Raw genomic sequence first — 24,415 nt, forward strand, 5'->3', positions numbered from 1 at the left:
ACCCGGAAGCCGGGTGGAAAATACCGGACGGTATGTATAGCAAAAAAAAAAAAAAAATGGCATAGTGTAAATGTTGGAATTATGCTGAATGGAATGTTAAATACATGTTTTTAGGGTGAACCTCCGCTTTAATATCACAAACATTTCTCATGTTCACACTGTCTGAGTAAAATGGCAAAAGTACAAATATGCTGCCAATGAGAGGCCAGGTAAGGTGAAATAGCAGGAAACCACAGTGGTATCTGCCTATAGCAGGCACTACAGTGCGGACGTCTGCACACACCATTAACCGAAAGCCTGATCAAAATAGCTAGTGTCCAACATTAATAGAAGATGTGGGGTTCTCCCTTAACCTGGGCAAGTTGGCAGCACCAGCTTTGCTGAAGACAAGCAGACTAAGGACATGGATTACTGGAACCATGTCCTGTGGTCGGATGAGACCAAGATAAACTTATTTGGGTCAGATGGTGTCAAGCGTGTGGGGGAGCAACCAGGTGAGGAGTTCAAAGACAAGTGTGTCTTGCCTACAGTGAAGTATGGTGGTGGGAGTGTCATGGTCTGGGGCTACATGAGTGCTGCCGGCACTGGGGAGCTACAGATCATTGAGGGAACCATGAATGCCAACATGTAATGTGACATACTGAAGCAGAGCATGATCCCCTCCCTTCAGAGACTGGGCCGCAGGGCAGTATTCCAACACGATAACGTCCCCAAACACACCTCCAAGACGACCACTGCCATGCTAAAGAAGCTGAGGGTAAAGGTGATGGACTGGCCAAGCATGTCTCCAGACCTAAACCCTACTGAGCATCTGTGGGGTATCCTCAAATGGAAGGTGGAGGAGCGCAAGGTCTCTAACATCCACCAGCTCTGTGATGTCATCATGGGGGAGTGGAAGAGGACTCCAGTGGCACCTGGTGAACTCCATGCCCAAGAGGGTTGAGGCAGTGCTGGAAAATAATAGTGGGCACAGAAAATATTGACACTTTGGGCCCAATTTGGACATTTTCACTTAGGGGTGTACTCACTTTTGTTGCCAGCGGTTTGGATTTCTTCAGAATAACAAAAGGTAGGAATCTGCAACAAAGTTTGTTAAAATCCATGCAATGTACATAGATCACCCCAGAGGGGAATGTTTTTTTCTCAATAAAAGTGGAGTTACTCTTTAAGTAACGTCAGCGGTACACTCAATACTCTCATAGCAGAAATGGAATGTTCCAAAGGATGTGTTTAGGGGTGAAACAGATATTATCTTTACAGATTTGATTTCACAAAGAAAAATGAACAAAGAAATCAGAAATGTAACATATGATCCCCAGATCTAGGAGATTGATGTCTAATTAGAAATGATACACTTGTGATTGTGATACAAATGTTTCTCTTCTCTTTCCAGGCACAACCCAAAGATTAATACATTTACCAGTGTGTATGATACCCCCCTCAACATGAACGCCAAGAAGCAGTCAGAGGCCGTCAGTGAGGTCAGTGATGGGAAAATATACAATTTAGAGGAGATGGAAGGACAAACCGGATGGCATTTAGGTCTCTCCCACACGGGCAACAGGGGGCAGTAAAGAGAAGAGGTCGATCCTTTTCTTTACTGCCCCCAAATGTCAATCTAAACAGCAGCTGGAGGTGCATTGTGTATTGTGTACAGGGCTGTCTTTAATGCTGATTGGACCCTGGGCAAAAATGTTCTCCCCCCCCCCCCCCCCATGCAATTTTGCTGTCCACCTACTCTGAGACATACAATAAATATCAGCTAGACTTCAAATCAGTTTACTGTATCAGATCAGGCAGTGATTGCGATTGGTTGCCAGAGGTTACAGCATACAGGGATGGACTGGTTATTGGGACTACAGGGAGTTTCCCGGTGGGCCGATGGCTCAGTGGGCCGGCTTCAGTGACAGCAGACCACCGCCCCCCTCCGCTCCTCTGTCTCTCCCTTCCTGCAGCGCTCACCTGGGGGGAACAGAGACGCAGGGGGAGGACCAGAGGAGCATGGGGGATGACAGAGGAGCACGGGGGAGGGGACAGACAGCTGACTCAACAGCTATGGCCTGGGAGTTTCTCACTTCTGCCTAATCTTGTCCCATGGGGGGGGGGGGGGGGGCACCGGACTGATTCTTTGCCCCGGGTGAAATAATGTCTAGCTTCCCCACTGGTACTGCCTATAAGAGGACCAGTACCAGCCGTTCTACTCTGATAAAGTAGAATGGCTAGTGAAAAGGGGGGGAGGCTTGGGTGGCCGGGGGGGTTGGTGCGGGAGTTGTCCGGCCGCCATGGGAGAAACCTGTCAAAGTGGGCCAGTCTGGATGAAGTCCAGGCCCAAATTTTTGTCCCAGTCCAGCCCTGGCAGCATATCATTACCACTTACAGACTAGTTGCTAGAGGTTACAGCACACATTACGGCTCACTGATTAGTTGCTAGAGGTTACAGCACACATTACGGCTCACTGATTAGTTGCTAGAGGTTAAAGCACATGATTTCTTCTTGTTGATTGGTTGCTAAAAATTACTGTACAGTAATACTGCTCACTAATTGGTTGCTAGAGGTTATAGCACATCATCTCTTCACTGCAGAGGGGCATGACATACATATGAATGCCGCCTATATTTACATATGAATGCCGCCGGCCTCAGCTATTTACATATGAATGCTCCCGTTATTTACATTCGAATGACGGTTATTTACATGTAAACACAGGGGGCCAGATTGAGCACGGATTTACGCCAGCGTATCTATAGATACACCGCATAAATTCAAAGCTGCGCCGGCGTATCTTCTTTCTGTATTCAGAAAGCAAGATACGCCGACATTAGCCTAAGATCTGACTGGCGTAAGTCTCTTACGCCGTCGTATCTTCGGGTCCATATTTACGCTGGCCGCTAGGTGGCGCTTCTGTCATTTTCGGCGAAGAATATGCAAATGACCTAGATACGCCGATTCACAAATTTACATACGCCCGGCGCTATTTTTTTACGTCGTTTACGTTAGGCTTTTTCGGCGTAAAGTTACTCCTGCTATTAGGAGGCGCACGCAATGTTAAGTATGGACGTCGTTCCCGCGTCAAATTTTGAATTTTTTATGTCGTTTGCGTAAGTCGTTCGCGAATAGGGCTGGACGTAATTTACGTTCACGTCGAAAGCAATGACGATTTGCGGCGGAATTTCGAGCATGCGCACTGGGATTCTTTCACTAAAGGCGCATGCGCCGTTCTTAAAAAACGTAAAATACGCGGGGTCACCATTAATTTGAATAAAACACGCCCACATCATCCCCATTTGAATTAGGCGGGCTTACGCCGGCCCACATACGTTACGCCGCCGTAACTTAGGGCGCAAGTTCTTTATGAATACGGAATTTGCGCCCTATTTTACGGCGGCGTCATGTATAGGAGATGCGTTACGCCGGCACATCTTTACGCTGGGCTACCTGAATCTGGCCCAGAATCTGCAGGTGAGTCATCTGTACACAACAATAGGGCAGAGCTTGTCAGCATTAGTAGCAGCACTTCACACTGGGATATCAGGACACAGCACATGATTAAAACTTCAAAGGACAAGAGAATGTAAACTGGGATAGTTGGCAAGTATGAGGCAGCTGCTTTGGGCCCCACAACAATGACAGGGCCCAGGGAAGCTGTCTCTTTTGCCCTGCCTTAAAGACGGCCCTGATTGTGTATTGTGTATGCTTTGCTCTGTGGTGTGATAAAAATTAAACAGTATATAGCGCTTAGCAGGAAAAACTACTACCAAGGTTACCTATTTAAAGTGATTGTAAACAATTACCTTGTAAAATAACCAATTCAGTTTAAAATGGAAATGCAAAATTTTTTTACAAACATTTATAGACAATTAGCTAGATTCAGGTAGAGTTAGGTCGGCGTATCAGTAGATACGCCGACCTAACTCGGAATCTATGCCGACCTATGTTTAAGTGTATTCTCAAACAGAGACGCGCTTAAACATATCTAAGATACGACGGCTTGCGCCGTCCTATCTTAGGGTGCAATATTTAGGCTGGCCACTAGGTGGTGCTTCCATTGTGGTCGGCGTAGAATATGTAAATCACTAGATACGCCTATTCACGAACGTACGCCCGGCCGACGCAGTACTGATACACCGTTTACATAACGCTTTATCAGGCCTAAAGTTATTCCAACAAATAGTTGGAATAGTAATGTTAAAGTATGGCCGCCGTTCCCGCTTCGAAATTCGAAAATTTTAGGTTGTTTGCGTAAGTCGTCCGTGAATAGGGATTTACGCCATTTACATCCACGTCTAAATCAATAGGCCTGTGCGGCGTACTTAGCCGCAATGCACACTGGGAAATGTAGGCGGATGGCGCATGCGCCGTTCCAAAAAAAACAAAACATGCACAGCTTCACCAAATTCTGAGTGCTCCAGTTCTAGTAAATCTCCCCCAAAGTGATCTGTGTGTAAAGTGTTTGCTAAAAATGTGACGTGCGGCTCCAACGAAACTCACTACATACCTTTTTTTATAGAACTATTTTGTATGATGTAGCGCCATCTACTGGCCAAAATTCCCTTTTTTTTTCCTGCATCTCCTATCTCGGTAAAGATCCTCTGGCGGAGGCTCTTTACCACGTGATCAGCCGTGTCTAATCACGGCTGATCACGATGTAAACAGGAAGAGCCGTTGATCGCGAGTAGAGGAGAGATGATCGGCGGCTCTCCTGACAGGGGGGGTTCGCGCTAATTGTTTATCAGCGCAGCCCCCCCTCAGGTGCCCACACTAGACCACCAGGGAAGGGGGAGCGCCAGGACCTGATGACTGAAAGGGCCACCAGGGAAGGGGGCAACATGTGGATGGCCAGGTACATCCCCCATGGCCATCCACATGTCAAAAAATAGACACAATAGATGCCAATCAGTTCCCACAAATGGGCACTGACTGGCAACATGGGCACTGATTGGCAAAATAGTAAATAAACAAGTGCCACCCCCCAGTGTCCATCAGTGCCACCTATGAGTGCCCATCAGTGCCACCTATGAGTGCCCATCAATGCCGCCTATGAGTGCCCATCAATGCCGCCTATGAGTGCCCATCAGTTCCGCCTATGAGTGCCCATCAGTGCCGCCTATGAGTGCCCATCAGTGCCGCATACTAGTGCCGCCTATCAGTGCTGCCTATCGGTGCCCATCAGATGCCAATCAGTTCCCACAAATGGGCACTGACTGCAAACATGGGCACTGATTGGCAAAATAGTAAATAAACAAGTGCCACCCCTCAGTGTCCATCAGTGCCACCCCTCAGTGTCCATTAGTGCCACCCATAAGTAACCATCAGTGCCACCTATGAGTTCCCATCAGTGCCACCTATGAGTGCCCATCAATGCCGCCTTCTGAGTGCCCATTAGTGCCGCCTATGAGTGCCCATCAGTGCCGCATACCAGCGCCACCAATCAGTGCCGCGTATCAGTGCTGCCTATCGGTGCCCATCAGTGCCACCTCATCGGTGCCCATCAGTGCCACCTCATCGGTGCCCGTAATTGAAAAAGAAAACGTACTTATTTACAAAAAAATTAACAAAAAAAAAAAAAACTTTTTTTTTCAAAAAGTCTCTTTTTAGTTGATGCGCAAAAAATAGAAATCGCAGAGGTGATCGAATACCACCAAAAGAAAGCTCTATTTGTGGGAACAAAATAATAAAAAAATTGTTTGGGTACAGTGTAGCATGACCGCGCAATTGTCATTCAAAGTGCGACAGCGCTGAAAGCTGAAAATTGGCTTGGGCAGGAAGGTGCGTAAGTGCCCGGTACGCAAGTGGTTAATTATTTGAAAGTATGAATTGAACTTTTCATTGAATAAGGTAAGCGCTGTCTGTTTCCCCCTGGTGGTTACATCTGGTACATATGAATTAGGCGCCGGGAACACGAATCCATTGCAGATTGGTGAAAACGATCGCGCTTTCCATCAGACTGAAGCACGGAATCCACTTTTGTGGCATCATGCGCCCCAATGGTGCAGAACTATGTAGTGTGTGGTCATGATGGGAATGCTGGCGTGATCCTCCAGACGTGTAACAATGTCCTCTCTGGTGGTTACACAACAGCTGCGGCCAGACATAATAATGAGGCTCGGGGGTCCTCAGTCTTGCTTCCCTCTCGCAGGCCGCCAGTGTTCTGGAATGTTCCCGGTATTCCCGGCTATTTTTATTTCATGGCTGAGATGTGAGAGCGGTTATTTACAGATCTCAGGCAATATCCGTCCCCGCTCTCCACTTCCAGCTCCTGTTCCTGTCAATCACTCTTCAGGCATCAGTCACCCAACACCAGGGGCGGGCGCTGCGTTATATGCCACCTCTCGAAAAATACCTGCCAACTGCCTCCTTTTCCTGACAAAAAGACATAAGAGGCAGCCGCCCTGGGACCATTAAAGCTTGAAGATCGCTAAACATGGATTATATTGCCCTTTGGAGTGGACGTGTCAGTGGGGCAGATTCAGATAGAGATACGACAGCGTATCTCCTGATACGCCGTCGTATCTCTGCGTTCCGTCGGTCGTATCTATGCGCCTGATTCATAGAATCAGTTCCGCATAGATCTCCCTAAGATCCGCCAGGTGTAAGTGACTTACGCCGTCGGATCTTAGGCTGCAATCTCACGCTGGCCGCTAGGTGGCGCTTCCGTTTGTATATGCGAGGAATATGCAAATGAGGAGTTACGCCGATTCAGAAAGGAACGACCGCCCGGCGCATTTTTTTTGCGTTCGGCTTTTTCCGGCGGAAAGTTACCCCTGCTATATGCGGCGTATCCCATGTTAAGCATGGCCGTCGTTCCCGGGTCGAATTTTGATTTTTTTGTACGTCGTTTGCGTAAGTCGTTCGCAAATACGGATGAACGTAATTTACGTTCACGTCGAAACCAATGACGTCCTAGCGACGTCATTTGGAGCAATGCACGCTGGGAAATTTAGCGGACAGCGCATGCGCAGTTCGTTCGGCGCGGGGACCCGCCTGATTTAAATTTTACGCGCCCCCTAGCCGCGGAATTTGAATTCCGCCGGGGGATTTACGATACACCGCCGCAACTTTAGAGGCAAGTGCTTTCTGAATAAGGCACTTGCCTCAAAAACTTGCGGCGGCGTAACGTAAATCAGATAGGTTACGCGGATCTAAAGATCCGCTAACCTATCTGAATCTGGCCCAATATCTTTACAAGTCTGCGGGAATAGTTTCTAGATATATCATAATATACAGCAACAATATCATTTTTTAGGACAGCTCCACCTTTTTTCATGTAGGTTTCCACTACTGCGTCCTAAAAGTCGCACAATTTTGCTGCGATTTTTGCCGCAATTTTGCTGAGACTTGAAGCAATGCCTGTTTATTCTTGAGGTCTATGGACCTTAACCACTTAAGGACCCATTAACGCCGATATACATCGGCAGAATGGCACGGCTGGGCATATCCATGTACATGTACGTGGCCCTTTTAACCCAGCCGTGGGGTCGCGGGCGCATGCACGCGACCCGGTCCGAAGCTCTGTGACCGTGGCTGCGGGACTCGCGGACCCGATCGCCGCTGGAGTCCCGCGATCGGTCCCCGGAGCTGAAGAATGGGGAGAGCTGTATGTAAACACGGCTTCCCCGTTCTTCACTGTGGCGCTGACATCGATCAAGTGTTCAGTTTTATAGGGAACCACAATCGATGACATCAGACCTACAGCCACACCCCCCCACAGTTAGAAACATAAATTAGGTCATACATAAGCCCTTCAGCGCCCCTTGTGGTTAACTCCCAAACTGCAATTGTCATTTTCACAGTAAACAATGCATTTTAAATGCATTTTTTGCTGTGAAAATGACAATGGTCCCAAAAATGTGTCAAAAAGTGTCCGCCATAATGTCGCAGTCACGAAAAAAATCGCTGATCACCGCCATTAGTAGTAAAAAAAAAAAAAAAATTATAAAAATGCAATAAAACTATCCCCTTTTTTGTAAATGCTTTAAATTTTGCGCAAACCAATCGATAAACGCTTATTGCGATTTTTTTTTACCAAAAATAGGTAGAAGAATACGTATCGGCCTAAACTGAGGAAAAAAAATAATGTTTTAGATATTTTTGGGGGATATTTATTATAGAAAAAAGTAAAAAATATTGAATTTTTTTCAAAATTTTCGCTCTATTTTTGTTTATAGCGCAAAAAATAAAAACCGCAGAGGTGATCAAATACCACCAAAAGAAAGCTCTATTTGTGGGGAAAAAAGGACGCCAATTTTGTTTGGGAGCCACGTCGCACGATCACGCAATTGTCAGTGCCGAATCGCAAAAACTGACCGGGTCCTTTAGCTGCCTAAAGGTCCGGGGCTTAAGTGGTTAAAGGGGTTGTAAGGGTAACATTTTTTTTCCTAAACAGCTTCCTTTACCTTAGTGCAGTCCTCCTTCACTTACCTCATCCTTCCATTTTGCTTTTAAATGTCCTTATTTCTTCTGAGAAATCCTCACTTCCTGTACTTCTGTCTGTAACTCCACACAGTAATGCAAGGCTTTCTCCCTGGTGTGGAGTGTCGTGCTCGCCCCCTGCCTTGGACTACAGGAGAGTCAGGACCAGGGCCGGTACAAGGCAGGGGCGGGCGGGGCGAGTGCCCTGGGCGCTACCATTCCGTATAGGAGGGGGGCGCAGTTCTGACAAACAGGCAGCCGCGACCGCCGCCCGCCAGACCAGTACACTTGTGTGTCTAGTACTAGTAGTAAGCACGGGCAGCGGCTGCCGAGTGCGCTCCTCACCTCCTGGCTCCCTTTCCTCTTTGTTTACTAACTCCCCCTATGGAGTCAGTTGGTCCATTCCAGCGTCGTGAGCCGCGTGACGTCACGGCCGGAGGCGGGCTGAGAGAGAGGGAGGACTCGGAGCAGCACTGCGCAGGGAGCTGTGTCTGCTGAGCTGGCAACTGGCAAGGACTAGTCACGAGGAGCCAGAGCGTGCCTAGGAACCTAGCAGCAGTGTGCTACGCTAAAGTACTGCAAAGAAGACTTATTGACTACTAAAAAGTAAGCAGAACAGAACAGAACCTGTTAAAGCAAGTAATTAACTACTTACCCCCCGGACCATATTGCTGGTCAAAGACCAGAGCACTTTTTGCGATTCGGGACTGCGACGCTTTAACTGACAATTGCGCGGTCGTGCGACGTGGCTCCCAAACAAAATTGGCGTCCTTTTTTTCCCCACAAATAGAGCTTTCTTTTGGTGGTATTTGATCACCTCTGCGGTTTTTATTTTTTGCGCCATAAACAAAAATAGAGCGACAATTTTGAAAAAAAATAATATTTTTTACATTTTGCTGTAATAAATATCCCCCAAAAATATATAAAAAAATTTTTTTTTCCTTAGTTTAGGCCGATACGTATTCTTCTACATATTTTTCGTAAAAAAAATCGCAATAAGCGTTTATTGATTGGTTTGCGCAAAAGTTATAGCGTTTACAAAATAGGGGGTATTTTTATGGCATTTTTATTAATATATTTTTTTTACTAGTAATGGCGGCGATCAGCGATTTTTTTTCGTTACTGCGACATTATGGCGGACACTTCGGACACTTTTGACAAATTTTTGGGACCATTGGCATTTTTATAGCGATCAGTGCTATAAAAATGCATTAGATTACTATAAAAATGCCATTGGCAGTGAAGGGGTTAACACTAGGGGGCAAGGAAGGGGTTAAGTATGTCCCTGGGTGTGTTCTTACTGTGGGGGGGGGTGGCCTCACTAGGGGAAACACTAATCTTCTGTTCATACGTTGTATGAACAGAAGATCAGCATTTCCCCCGCTGACAGAACCGGGAGCTGTGTGTTTACACACACAGCTCCCGGTTCCCGCTCTGTAACGAGCGATCGCGTGTGCCCGGCGGCGATCGCGCCCGCCGGGCACACGCACGGGAGTCGGGGGCGAGCGGGCGGCGCGCACGCGCCCCCTAGTGGCGGCTATACGATAGGACATATAGCTACGGGCTTTCGCCCAGGAGAGCCGACCTGCCGCCGTATAATGACGGTGGCTGGTCGGCTAGTGGTTAAATGACTGTATTGGGGGGGGGGGGGGGGGTAAGCTGACTGAGGTGATCAGCACTTTGTGTTATTTTGAATCATGCCTTCTCTGACTAGCAAAAAAAAAAATCATCAATTGCAGCCTCACTATGCCACCAAACGCAGCCACTGTGCCAACACACGCAGCCACTGTACCATCAATTGTCGCCACTGTGCCAATCACACGCAGCCACTGTGCCAACACACGCAGCCACTGTGCCCATCACACGCAGCCACTGTGCCAACACACGCAGCCACTGTGCCATCAATTGTCGCCACTGTGCCAATCACACGCAGCCACTGTGCCCATCACATGCAGCCACTGTGCCAACACACGCAGCCACTGTGCCATCAATTGTCGCCACTGTGCCAACACACGCAGCCACTGTACCATCAATTGTCGCCACTGTGCCAATCACACGCAGCCACTGTGCCAACACACTCAGCCACTGTGCCCATCACACACAGCCACTGTGCCAACACACGCAGCCACTGTGCCATCAATTGTCGCCACTGTGGCAATCACACGCAGCCACTGTGCCCATCACACGCAGCCACTGTGCCCATCACACGCAGCCACTGTGCCCATCACACGCAGCCACTGTGCCAATACACGATCAATTGTTGCCAGTTTGCCCCATCAATTGCCGCCAGTGTGCCCATCAATTGCCGCCAGTGTGCCCATCAATTGCCGCCAGTGTGCCCATCAATTGCAATCAACGCAGCCACTGTGCCCATCACACGCAGCCACTGTGCCCATCACACACAGCCAGTGTGCCGATCAAACGCAGCCACTGTGCCATCTAACACAGCCGCTGAGTGGCTGTGTTTGATGGCACAGTGGCTGCGTTTGATCGGCACACTGGCGGCAATTGATGGGGCAAACTGGCAACAATTGATGGTTACAGACTGTAACCATCAATTGTTGCCAGTTTGCCCCATCAATTTCCGCCAGTGTGCTGCCAGTGTGCCCATCAATTGCCGCCAGTGTGCCCATCAATTGCCGCCAGTGTGCCCATCAATTGCAATCAACGCAGCCACTGTGCCCATCACACGCAGCCACTGTGCCCATCACACGCAGCCACTGTGCCCATCAAACGCAGCCACTGTGCCATCTAACACAGCCACTCAGCTGTGCCATCACTGATGGCACAGTGGCTGCGTTTTATGGGCATACTGGCAGCACACTGGCGGCAATTGATGGGGCAAACTGGCAACAATTGATGGTTACAGACTGTGTGCTGCCAGTGTGCCCATCAATTGCCACCAGTGTGCTAGTGGAGGAGGCTGACTGAGGTGACCAGCACTTTGTTAATAAAAAATGGCAGATAAAAAACGGGGGTGGGGGGGGGGGTGGGGGGGCGCAGTTTGCCATCTTCGCCCTGGGCACCAAATGGCCTTGTCCCAGCACTGGTCAGGACGCCCACTAACACACAGCTCCTTTCTCTATCTGCAATGTAGAGAGCATCTTGACTCTCCTGTATTCCAGGGGAGGGGGAGAGCACGACACTCCATAGCTCCCAACTGTCCCTGATTTGGAGCAATGTCCCTCATTCCTCCTCATTTGTCCCTCATTTTGGTCTGATTTATATAGATGTATATAAAATGGACTTGTTATCTATAAAACAGTGTTTTACATTGCTAAACCTTTCATCCAATTTCTAAGTTGCTGCATTTGTAAATTCCAAAAGCCAATATAAAGGAATAGTAGTGGTAAAAAAAAGTACTTGTGGGTACTATGTGGGTACTTGTGGGTACTACAGCAGGGGGCGTGGCAAGGGGTGTGTCCTATGCCTGTATACTTTTGCTGATAGGTGTCCCTCATTTCCATCTCAAAAAGTTGGGAGGTGTGCACACGATTTACATGATTGTGTCATCTCTTAGCTGCCACCTCAGTCCAAGAAGGCAATGGTAACTCCGGATGATGCCTGAACAAAGATGGTCCAGTCCTTACCAGATGCACATACCTACCTTCTCCTCACTCCATGCAGCTCTGTCCAACCAAGAAGAGGAATGCCTAATAATCACTGTGCTTCCCACGTGACAGCGCTAGGTCTTGGTAATTGGCGGTTCTAGCACCCAGCACTGTCACATGGGGAAGGGGAAGAACCCTCAGTCCTGTAGAAGCTGTAACTTAGAGCTTACACAGGGATTGCCCTACTTCCTACTAAAGAATGTAGTAATGGGATTGCAAAGGTAAGGCTAGGCGCACACCTAGTACACCCGTATGTGTGTACTAGGCATTTAGGATTAAGGTCTGGAGACTGGACATCGATATTGATCAGTCACTGTGAGAGGATGGAAAGCTGAAAGTGTGTGGCAAAGGGGGCACACAGGGGGGCCCGGGCAGAAGGGGGAATTAGACAAGAGGGGGTGATAACTGTGGCAGGGAGGCAAAATTACTGGAAATGATCCCCCTGTGTGGTTCTCCCTGCAGCAGCTGAAAGATGACCTCTCTTGCTTGCTTTCAGCTGCTGCAGGGTGCGCCACACAGGGGATCAGTTCTAGTAATTGCCCCCCACCACAATGATCACCCCCTTCTGTCCAGGATCCTATTCTGCTGCTGCCTGGGCCCCCCTGCTGAACTGATGAGACCTGCGTCCTATACAGTAGGCTTGGCTTTACCCCCTTATCAGCAGCCTTGTGTGTGGAGGACAAGACCTGTATTTATTACTTTACTGATTCAGAGAAAACTCAAGTCCCCCACCCAGGGCCATCTTAATAGCATCATGGGCCCCCAATTTCAGGGCAGCGTGGGCTCAAAGACCAGATGCTTTGGGGAAAGTGCAGGGGCCCCTCAGGTGTGCCCTCTTATTAAGACAGCCCTGCCCCCACCCTGCCAGACAGGGTGAGCTTTGGGTAAAACTGAGGACTGGATGGACAGAAATACAAATCCCTTGGCAGGCAATACAGCTCTCCTATATGTAGATCATGATTGTAATTGTTCAGCTCTCAAGCCCTGTACACACGATCGGATATCTGATGGAATCTAATCCGATGGATTTTTTCATCAGATATCCGATGAAGCTGACTTTCATCAGTCTTGCCTACACACCATCGGTTAAAAATCCGACCGTGTCCAGGCCCGGATTTCCCACAAGGCCACTGAGGCCAGGCCTTGGGGCGGCAGGGCTCCAAGGGGCGGCAGCGGCATGGAGTCCCCCAATGCCTGGAACATACAGTTAAGGGCGGTAAGTTATGGGGGAATCCGCTCGCTCGTTAACAAGTGATTGCGGCGATGTCCTTGAAAGCACTTGTAAAATATGTGCTCCCGTCTGTCCTCCCCTCTCCCCCCCCCACCCCACATACCTCTCTCTGCTGGCTCTGTCCCTGGGACTCCGTCCTCCCCCCGGCCACAGAGTCTGTCTCCTGTCCCTGCTGCCGATGTACACAGTGAGAGGGGAGAGCTGTGCTCTTCCCATCTCAGCTGTGACAGGAGTTCTAGCATAGTGCTAGGACTCCTGTTTTGGAGGAGACAGGGTCAATAAAGTGAACATGTCACCTCCAATTGCTATCACACAGGAAATGTTTTTCTCCTGTGTGATAGCAAAAAAGTTAAGTGAAAAAAAATTGATAACAAATAAATAAATAATAAGAAATAATAATTAAATTAATAAAATAAAAAAGGAAAGAATAAGAAAATTATACAAAAATTAAAAAAAGTAAGCGACAAGCTACAAATAAATAAAAATAAAAAAAGTGATAAAAAAAGTAAAAAAACATATTTGAACTAACTGTGCCGCACATTCTCCGTTGATTTGGGGGGGGGGGGTTCGGTTGGCAGGGAGGGGGTGCATTGTGGAACCTGGCCTTGGGGCGGCAGGGAGAGCAAATCCGGCCCTGCCAACGCGGTGACGTAAAACACTATAACGTGCTGAGAAAAATGAAGTTCAATGCTTCCGAGCATGCGTCGACTTGATTCTGAGCATGCATGGATTTTTGACCGATGGATTTCCCCACAGACGATCGTTTTTTTTCTATCGGTTTTTTAACCATAAGAAAAATCTAAAACAGGTTCTAATTTTTTTCACCGATGGGAGAAAAAAACGATGGGGCCCCACACACGATTGGTTCGTCCGATGAAAACGGTCCATCGGTCCGATCGTGTGTACAGGGCTTTAGTGACAATGTTGCTGGGTCCTCTATGGCAGGGATCCTCAAACTATGGCCCTCCAGCTGTTGCGGAACTACACATCCCATGAGGCATTATAAAGCTCTGACATTCACAGACATGACTAGGCATGATGGGAATTGTAGTTCCTGTACAACTGGAGGGCCGTAGTTTGAAGACCCCTGCTCTATGGGTAAATCACAGGATAACTTCAATGTAAAGTATATTATCATTGTGCATTATGTTTTTGAAACCTTATTTCCATTTGATTTGTACACATGCAGGCCTTTCTGAGTTCACTTTTCCTAATTTTATGTTTTGGCAGATTAAATACCGGGAAGATGGCGAGCGCTATAAATCGGTTTTCCACTGGGATATGAAGTCCAGTGTCCATGAACAGAGCTACAACATGGAGAAGATGGTTAGTTGGGCACACTAAGTGCTGGGAGACCCCAAGCCTTGGTATCCATCTCTGTATCTCCTGTGAACATCCTCTGCTCATTATTGTATCTTCTTTATCCACAGAAAGCCTATGAAGAAGGAAAATCCTGGTTCTCCGATATTGACCCAGACATGGTCCAAATGGAGCAGGCTCAGAAGACTCTAAACGATGTAAGATTCTCACATCTCAAACATTCGACTATCAAGGTGTATTGGGTGGTCATACAAACAGTCAAGTTGTCTCTTGACACAGGGGCCGTTGTGTGACAGAATACTGATGTGTGAAATGAAGATGAAGGCTGTCATACAAGACATAACTTGTATGACCCAATAATTTAAAGAGCCAAGGCTGCTTGAGGCCCAGGCAATTCCATAAACATAGGTAAAAAAAAAAGGGGGGAAGGAGGGGGAGGGACTTTCACGGCACTGATAAGAAACCAGGTAAGTGTAAAAAACAAAATGTATTTACATAAAACGGTTTACATGATAAAAACATTTGGGAACAGACCCCACAAATCAACATTGGGTATACAACCAATTATGACAGATAGGTGGAGCCAAAAGGCCTCGACCGGTTTCGCGGCAATTCCGCTTCTTCAGGAGGATTCTAAAAGATAGTAGTGACATAGAATCCTCCTGAAGAAGCGGCATTGCCACGAAACCGGTTCGAGGCCTTTTGGCTCCACCTATCTGTCATAATTGGTTGTATACCCAATGTTGATTTGTGGGGTCTGTTCCCAAATGTTTTTAACATGTAAACCGTTTTATGTAAATACATTTTGTTTTTTACACTTACCTGGTTTCTTATCATTGCCGTGAAAGTCCCTCCCCCCTTTTTTTGACCTATGTTTATGGAATTGCCTGGGCCTCAAGCAGCCTTGGCTCTTTAAATTATTGGGTCATACAAGTTATATACTAACTGGGATGTTGGCACAATTAAAATAGTTGTATCATTAGTCTAATTGAGGCAATACTCACCCCTTTCGACTGTCATACAAGACACTTTATATGAAGTCTATGGCCAACAGGTTCATTGTTGGACAGCAGGATGGAGTTATCTGTCAGGCTATGGTTCGCCATAGACCCCATACCCCATCACTCATCAATGTTCCGTCACACAATAGTTACTAGACATGTGCGTTCCCGTTCGTAACGAATGGATTTTCGTACGAATTTGTTAGTTTTCGTACATTCGCATCAATTCGAACATCTGAAAAGCTGAAAGACCCAAAATACGAAAATCCAGGAAATACGAATAAGCGAAATAACGAACAAGCGAAAATACGAACGTACGATTGGACAATCTTACTAAAATACGAAACATCGAAAAAGCAAAAGAACGAAAATGACATCTATAACGAACGATTTGCATATTTCCGTATTTTAAATCCTTTGTCTGTTCGTATTTTCATTCGTATGTTCGTATTTTCATTCGTGTGTTTTGTAAATCCGTTTCTTCGTCTGTTCGTAAATTTGTGTACTTGTATCTTTCTTTCGAATGGGCACTGGGCAGTGTAGTTAGTGAGTGATTACTTAATATCTTAGCCAATCAGCTTATCTCTTTTGTGCCGAGTCACATTGTACAGTGTAAAGCCTCGTACACACGATCGGACTTCAAACAAACTTTTCCGTGGATTTTTGTCTGAAGGGAGTTGGCCGGACTTTTGAAACTGAAAAAGTTTGTCCGATAGAGCGTACACACGGTCTGATTTTTTGGAAAACGATCATTTTGACGTTTGTTGGCAAAAAGTCCGACCGTATGTACGGGGCTTAAGAGAAAGTATATCCTTATATGGATTAGCCGCGTGTTGCTATGTATTTACGAAAGTACAAAATTACGAATCCATTAAATGAAAATTATTATCTAACAAAATTACGAATTTCGAATCAACGAAAATAAATTAGACAGAATTACGAATCATTCAGTATAATTGAAAATAAAACTGTTACGAAAATACGAACGGGTCCGAATAGGAAAACTTGAGTCTTACGAAATTACGAATCTTTATGAATCTATGGAAGGAGACGAAACGGAACAAAAAAATAAGAACATTTTTGTTGTGCACATGTCTAATAGTTAACTGTGTCAAGAGGCAACTTAAAGTGGAAGTAAACCCTCCTATCATTTTCAGCCAAGGAAGCTGCCATCTTGGCCTCTGTTTAATCTTCAACTGCCATGGTGCTGCACATGTGATCAGTTATGACACCAGCCATTGGATAGTTTGACAGTTTGGTAGAGAGCACAACCAATGAAACAGTTACATTTCTGGCACATGCCATAAATGTAACTGTTTCATCCATGGGTTTACTTCCGCTTTAAATGCCAACTAATACACCTTGATAATTATTTACATTCTTTGCAAATGGTGTTCATTAAAAATTAGAGCAATAATTGTTTTTTGTTTTGTTTTTTTGTTTTTTATCGCACAGCTTATAGGCATGTCAAAATTACTATTTTCATGAATTTTTATGGGAATTTTTTGTAAATTTTTGCCAAATTGTAAATATCTTTTGAGCAGTTTCTCCACTCATACTTCTTGGTAGTACTAACAAATCAATTTTATATGATTAGTCAGATTTGATTTATTGTTTTGTCTTTGCAATGGTGAAGAGTATAGGGACTAGGATCGAATGCTATAGGCTTCTCTTGGGTTTAGAGGTAAATGGTGGACCAAGACACTACAATAAAGCTCAGGCTCTGGTTGGCACATTGGGATTTATTTACTAAAGGAAAATCCACTTTGCACTACAAGTGCACTTGGAAGTGCAGTCGCTTTTGATCTGAGGGGAAGATCTGAAATGAGGGGAATCTCAGCTGATTTTATCATCCAGTCATGTACAAGCAACAATGCTGTTTTTTTATTTCCTTGCATGTCCCCCTCAGATCTACAGCGAGTGCACTTCCAAGTGCACTTGTAGTGCAAAGTGGATTTGCCTTTAGTAAATAAACCCCATTGTGTTTTTTATGCAGAGAAGGGAAAAGCTGTGGATGACATTGACCACAAGGGATGAGCCACCACAGTTTCAGTATCTCTCCTTACCTTGCTTGACTAGAATTCCCATAACTGCAGGTTTTCTTCAAAGCCTTTCTCAATTTTTTTTAACATGTTTTTGCGATTTGGCACTGCATCGCTTTAACTGACAATTGCGCGGTCGTGCGACGTGGCTCCCAAACAAAATTGGCGTCCTTTTTTTCCCCACGAATAGAGCTTTCTTTTGGTGGTATTTGATCACCTCTGCGATTTTTATTTTTTGCGCTATAAACAAAAATAGAGCGTCAATTTTGAAAAAAAAATCAATATTTTTTACTTTTTGCTATAATAAATATGCCCCAAAAAATATATATATATATAAAAAAAAAATTTCCTCAGTTTAGGCCAATACGTATTCTTCTACCTATTTTTGGTAAAAAAAATCGCAATAAGCGTTTATTGGTTGGCGCAAAATTTATAGCGTTTTACTACTAATGGCGGCTATCAGCGTTTTTTTCGTGACTGCGACATTATGGCGGACACTTCGGACAATTTTGACACATTTTTTGGACCATTGTCATTTTCACAGCAAAAAATGCATTTAAAATGCATTGTTTACTGTGAAAATGACAATTGCAGTTTGGGAGTTAACCACAAGGGGGCGCTGATGGGGTTATGTGTGACCTCATCTGTGTTTCTAACTGTAGGGGGGTGTGGCTGTAGGTGTGACATCATCGATTGTGATTCCCTATATAAGGGAACACACGATCGAACACACGATCGATGACGGCGCCACAGTGTTTACACACAGCTGTCCCCGTTCTTCAGCTCCGGGGACCGATCACGGGACTCCAGCGGCGATCGGGTCCGTGGGTCCCGCGGTCACGGTCACGGAGCTTTGGACCGGATCGCGGGAGGGCACTTAAAGAGGACGTACCTGTACGTGCTTGTGCCCAGCCCTGACATTCTGCTGACGTATATGTGCAGGAGGCGGTCCTTAAGTGGTTAAATGATAGAGACAGAATTTCATTCAAAAATCCAGAAAAAAACACATGATACAAATGCTATCAATTAAGTTGCAGTTCAAGTCGTGTTTTGCTTGGGGATCAACTACTTATTTTACTCACTGAACTGCAACATTTGTATCATGTGTTTTGTCTGGATTTTTGGTTGATATTCTGTCTCTAGCATTTAAAATACACCTATGATAAAAATGATAGACTCTTCATTTTTTTTTGTAAGTGTGCAAACTTACAAAATCTTCAGGGGATTAAATAATAATTTTCCCCACTTGTATGTCTGATGCTAAATCAGTGTGTAATATTATGCAGATCTTGCATTGATACTGGAAAACCAAGGTTCAGTGGCCCGTAATTACATTAGTGTCCTCTCTTACCAGGTACAATACACAGAAGAGTTTGAGCAACAGACAAGAAAAGGAAGCTTCCCGGCCATGATAACTCCAGCTTACCAGACTGCCAGAAAGGCCGGTCACCTGGCCAGCAATGTAAGTAGAAACGTGCAATTCGTTTAGTTTCTAATTCGTTTTTTAACGAAAATTCGGAAATTCGTTAATTCCAAATTTTCATATTACCAAATTTTTTTATTTCTGAATTTTCGGACTTCCGAAAATTTTGAATTTCCAAATTTTCGCATTTCCGAAAATTCGAATTTCCGAATTTTCGTATTTACGAATTTTTCAATTTCCGAATTTTCGGACTTCTGAAATTTCGAATTTCCGAATTTTTTAATTTCCGAATTTTCGGATTTCCAAATTTTTTCATTTTCGTATTTCCAAATTTTGGAAATTCGGATTTTCGGAAATGTGAAAATACGAACATTTTTTTTATTTTTTTTTATTTTTAGAAATTCTAAATTTCGAAAATTAAAAATTTCGAAAATTCGGAATTTTGAAAATTGAAAAATTTGAAATTTCGAAATTGTAACATTCAAAAATCTAAAGTTCGAAAAGGGAGGATGGGTAGAGCCCCCCAAAAACTGTATATGACAAGATAACTTACGATGTGTGCATTGGAGGCATGGCATGGAGGATCATGAGCCACCCAAGAGCATCAGTGTCGAAAACTGAGAGGGCATGTACTAGGCGGCGACCATCACAGAAGGCTGTCCAGGCAGCCCTGAGCCCCCCGAGCATCTTCTATTTTCTAAATAGGTTACTTTAAGCATTGTTGGTTCACTTACCTTTTCCTTCAATTTCCCTTCTAAATGTTTTTTCTTCTTTTTTTCTTTGTCTGAATTTCTCACTTCCTGTTTCTCCTCAGTAAGCTGTTCTAAATGACCTTCCACCGCTCGGATGATGGTGGAAAGCTTACTGAGTAGAAACAGGAAGTGAGAAATTCCAACAAAGAAAAAAAACATTTAGAAGGGAAATCGAAGGAAAAGGTAAGGGAACCAACAATGCACTAGCTTAAAGGAACCTATTTAGAAAATAAAAGATGAACCTTTACAACCCCTTTAAGTCTTCCTGGGCCACTGTATGGAGTATGGTCTCCCCATTCACTGTGTTAGGGGTGGTCTCACTGGTCATAGTGTTGGAAGTGGTACGCCTACTCACTATGTTCAGGATACTCCCTTTGTTCACTGTATTGGAAAAGGTCTCTTGGGCCACTATGTTGTAGGTGTTCGTTTTGGTCATTGTTTTGGAGGCAGTCTCTCTGAACACTGTATTGAGTGTGGTAAAACAAATCACTGTGTTGGGGGTGTATACTGTCTCAAATATGGTCACCTGTGAGGTCACTATATTGGAGGTAGTCTCCCTGGTCACCAAAATAGGGTAGGTGTTCCCAGGCACCATGTTGGAGATCTCCCCACTAAATATGATGGAGGCGGTCTCTTTGAACACTAGGTTGGAAGCGGTCTCCTTGATTACAAAGCTGGATGTTGTGTCCCCTGTCACTGTGTTGGAGGCATTCTCCTCGGTTACTATTTTGGAGATGTTGTCCATTGTCAGTGTGCTGAAGGTGGTATCCTCAGTCACTATATTAGAGGTGGTCTACCCGGTCGCTGTGTTCTGGAAGATGTCCATGATCTCCATGGTCAATGTGTCTGTGTTGGTCTTCCTGGTTACTATGTTGCAAATAGTCTCCCTGGTCACTAGGTTGGAGGTGGTCTCCCTGGTCACTAGGTTGCAGGTGGTCTCTCTGGCCACTGGGTTAGAGGTAGTTATCCAGGTCACTAGGTTGGGGGCAGTCTCCCTGGTCGCTAGGTTGGAGGTGATCATCCCAGCCAATATGTTGGAGATTGTCTTCCTGGTCATTATGTTAAAGATGGTCTCTCTAGTTTCTATGTTGGAGGTGGTCTTGCTGATCTCTGTGTTGAAGGACGTGTCTCTGATTACTATTTTGGAGGCAGTGTCCCCGATCAGTGTCTTAGAGTGGCCACCAAGTTGGAGGAGGTGTCCCTAGTCAACATGTTGGAGGTGGTCTCCCTGGTAACTATTTTGAAGGTGGTCTCCTTAGTTTCTATGTTGGGGGTGGTCTCTCTAATCTCTATATTGGAGATGGCCTCCCTGATCTCTATGATGGAGGTGGTCTCCTTAGTTTCTATGTTGGGGGTGGTCTCTCTAATCTCTATATTGGAGATGGTCTCTCTGATCTCTATGATGGAGGTGGTTTTCCTGTTCTCTGTGGTGGAGGCAGTGTCCCCAATCACTGTCTTTCTGGTGGTCATTAAGTTGGCAAAGGTTTTCCTGGTCACCACCATGATGAGGTTGGTCTCCCTGGTAACTATTTTGAAGGTGGTCTCCTTAGTTTTTATGTTGGAGATGGTCTCCCTGATCTCTGTGTTTGACGGTGGTCACTAAGTTGGTCGAGGTTTCCCTGGTCACTACATTGGAGGTAGCATCCCCAAGCAATGTGTTGGGGGTGGTCACTATGCTAGAGGTGGTCTCCCTAGTAACTGTTTTGGAAAAGGTCTCCCTAGTTTCTATGTTGGAATTGATAACCCTGATCTCTATGTTGGAGGTGATATCCTTCAATTACTATGTCGGAGTCAGTCTCCCCGATCACTATGTTGGGGGTTGCCTCTTTCCCATGATGACTTTGTTTAGCACAGTCCCCTGCTCACTGTGCTGTTATAATGGTTTGTTCTGTTTATCCAGAGACTATCTCTCTTGTGCACTTACTGTCTTCATTCTTGCAACAGTTGGAATACAAGCGCGGTCATGAAGAACGTATCTCTCAGTACAGCAGCGTAGTGGACACCAAAGATATTTTGCACGCCAAGGCCAGCGGACAAAACCTGAGTGATGTGAGTCCTAATCAATAATATGAAGGTCTGTCCCAATGATTTCCTTGGTTATATATGTGTTCCTTGTCTCGGATCTATAGGTGAAATACACAGAAGACTATGAGGAGCAGCGGGGAAAAGGCAGCTTCCCGGCAATGATTACACCTGGCTACCAGATTGCCAAGAAAGCCAATGAGCTAGCCAGCGAAGTGAGTTATAACTTAGATTAGACTGTTCTTGTTTTGTTAAATAAGCAGCAGTGGTGGGAATGTAAATTGTGACTGCGACTTTATGGCGGACACTTTTGACACATTTTTGGGACCATTGTCATTTTTACAGCGAACAGTGCTATAAAAATGCACTGATTACTGTAAAAATTACACTGGCAGTGAAGGGGTTAACCACTAGGTGACGCTGAAGGGGTTACGCCAGTACTAGGGAGTGATCCTTACTGTTAGGGGGCTACGAGTGACAGTGTCACTAGTCAGAATAGGGGAATGCCTTGTTTACAAAGGCATCCCCCAGTTCTGCCTTTGCCGACCGCAATCACGGGCCGCCCGGGAACATCGAGTTCCCGGGACCTGCGAGCACACTCACGAGGCAAGCAAATTTAAAGGTACGCCCATTTCCTGCCCGTGCCATTGTGTCGACGTACATCTGCGGCAGTCTGCAAGTGGTTAACAAAAATTCAATTTAGTATCATGCATACAGATGATGGCCAGTAGGGCGCTGTACATAGCTTCCTGAAAACATCACAGGACCCTGTCGCAGTACTCAAGCAATGAGCTGGCTCTTGGGAGGAGTTATGCAAATATCAAAATGCCTTGATGGGAAAGTGTCAGTCTGGAGGGGTAGGCCGTATTTGCAAGCAGTGGGGTAGATTCAGGTAGGGGCGCGCACTGATACGGCGGCGCAGAGTATCGTCTTTACGCTACGCCGCCAGAAATTACAGGAGCAAGCGCTGTATTCACGAAGCACTTGCTCTGTAATTTGCGGTGGCGTAGCGTAAAAGGGGCCGGCGTAAGCACGCGTAATTCAAATGATCCGATAGGGGGCGTGGATCATTTAAACGCCGAACGTAATGCGCATGCGCAGTCCCTAAAATTTCCCGACGTGCATTGCGCTAAATTACGTCATTGGTTTCGATGTGAACGTAAATGGCGTCCAGCGCCATTCACGGACGACTTACGCAAACAACGTAAAATTTTCAAATCGCGATGCTGGAACGATGTGCATACTTAACATTGGCTGCGCCTCCTAATAGCAGGAGCAACGTTACGACGAAAACGAGTTACGCAAACTACGTAAAAAATACCGCCGGGCGCACGTACGTTTGTGAATCGGCGTAAGTATGTAATTTGCATACTCTACGCTGACAACTACGGAAGCGCCACCTAGCGGCCAGCGTGAGCATGCACCCTAAGATACGACGGCGTAAGAGCCTTATGCCAGTCGTATCTTAGGCTAATGTCGGCGTATCTAGCTTTCTGAATACAGAAAATAGATACGCTGGCGTAGCTTTGAATTTACGTGGCGTATCTATGGATACACCGGCGTAAATCGTTTGTGAATCTACCCCAGTGACCACATGTGATGCTAAGCTTCCATGATTGAAAGATCTGAAATCCAATGAATGAAAGGGGCGGGTCAGAGACAGCCAGGCTGGGGAGAAAAGGTCCATCTAGGTTAGGGGTAGGCAATCTGGGACCCTCCAGCTGTTGCACTACAAATTTCATCATGCCTCTGGGACTAATTGTAACTGCCAGCCTTGCAATGCCTCATGGGAAATGTAGTTCCATAACAGCTAGGTGGGGGGGGGGGGGCAGGTTGCTTACCCCTGATCTAGATGATATTGGATGTTCTCCAGCCATTAAATGAGGCAGACTTTGGTAGGGGTCTCCAAACTTTATAAACAGAGGGCCAGTTTACTGATTTTGAGGGACTGTCCCTGATTTAGAACAATGTCCCTATTTCCTCCTGATTTTGGTCTGATCTTTATAGTTGTATATAAAATATATAAAATGCACTTCAGACTTTTGGGGGGATGGACTATAGCTATTGGGAGTAGAAAAGGTCCTGCTGTCATTGGGAAAAAACAATGCCCTATATTTGGTGTCAGTGGAAGGAATTGTGACCCTTCATTGGGGTCGGTGTGGAGGGAATAATGCCCCATTGTTCTATTGTTGGTATCAGTGAATGAAATAGTGTCCCAAGGGCCAGATAAAAGCAAGCAAAGGGCTTTATCTGGCCCCCGGGTGGAGACCACTGATCTATGGGGTTGATTTACTAAAACTGAAGAGTGCAAGGTCTGGTTCAGCTGTGCATGAAAGCTTAGAATGTCAGCTTGTTCAATTAACCGCTTAAGGGCCGCCTCCTGCACATATACGTCGGCAGAATGGCACGGCTGGGCACAAGCACGTACAGGTACGTCCTCTTTAAGTGCCCAGCCGGTCCGAAGCTCCGTGACCGTGGGACCCGCGGACCCGATCGCCGCTGGAGTCCCGCGACCGGTCCCCGGTGCTGAAGAACGGTGAGAGCCGCGTGTAAACACAGCTTCCCCGTTCTTCACTGTGGCGCCGTCATCGATCGTGTGATCC

The 24,415-nt window shown here is 45.9% G+C and overlaps 1 protein-coding gene across 1 annotated transcript in view; it reads left to right on the forward strand.

Annotated features, from left to right (window-relative positions):
• LOC120946832 (nebulin related anchoring protein) overlaps positions 1–24,415 on the forward strand; it is a 170,777-nt gene that overhangs the window by 17,307 nt on the left and 129,055 nt on the right. Inside the window, exons 3-8 of the mRNA XM_040361581.1 lie at positions 1,394–1,481; positions 14,483–14,578; positions 14,683–14,769; positions 18,970–19,077; positions 21,735–21,839; positions 21,920–22,027. Coding sequence (XP_040217515.1) covers positions 1,394–1,481; positions 14,483–14,578; positions 14,683–14,769; positions 18,970–19,077; positions 21,735–21,839; positions 21,920–22,027 — 592 coding nt within the window. The remainder of the gene's footprint in view (positions 1–1,393; positions 1,482–14,482; positions 14,579–14,682; positions 14,770–18,969; positions 19,078–21,734; positions 21,840–21,919; positions 22,028–24,415) is intronic.

Source organism: Rana temporaria, chromosome 8 (assembly GCF_905171775.1).
Source record: "Rana temporaria chromosome 8, aRanTem1.1, whole genome shotgun sequence".
Taxonomy (NCBI): domain Eukaryota; kingdom Metazoa; phylum Chordata; class Amphibia; order Anura; family Ranidae; genus Rana; species Rana temporaria.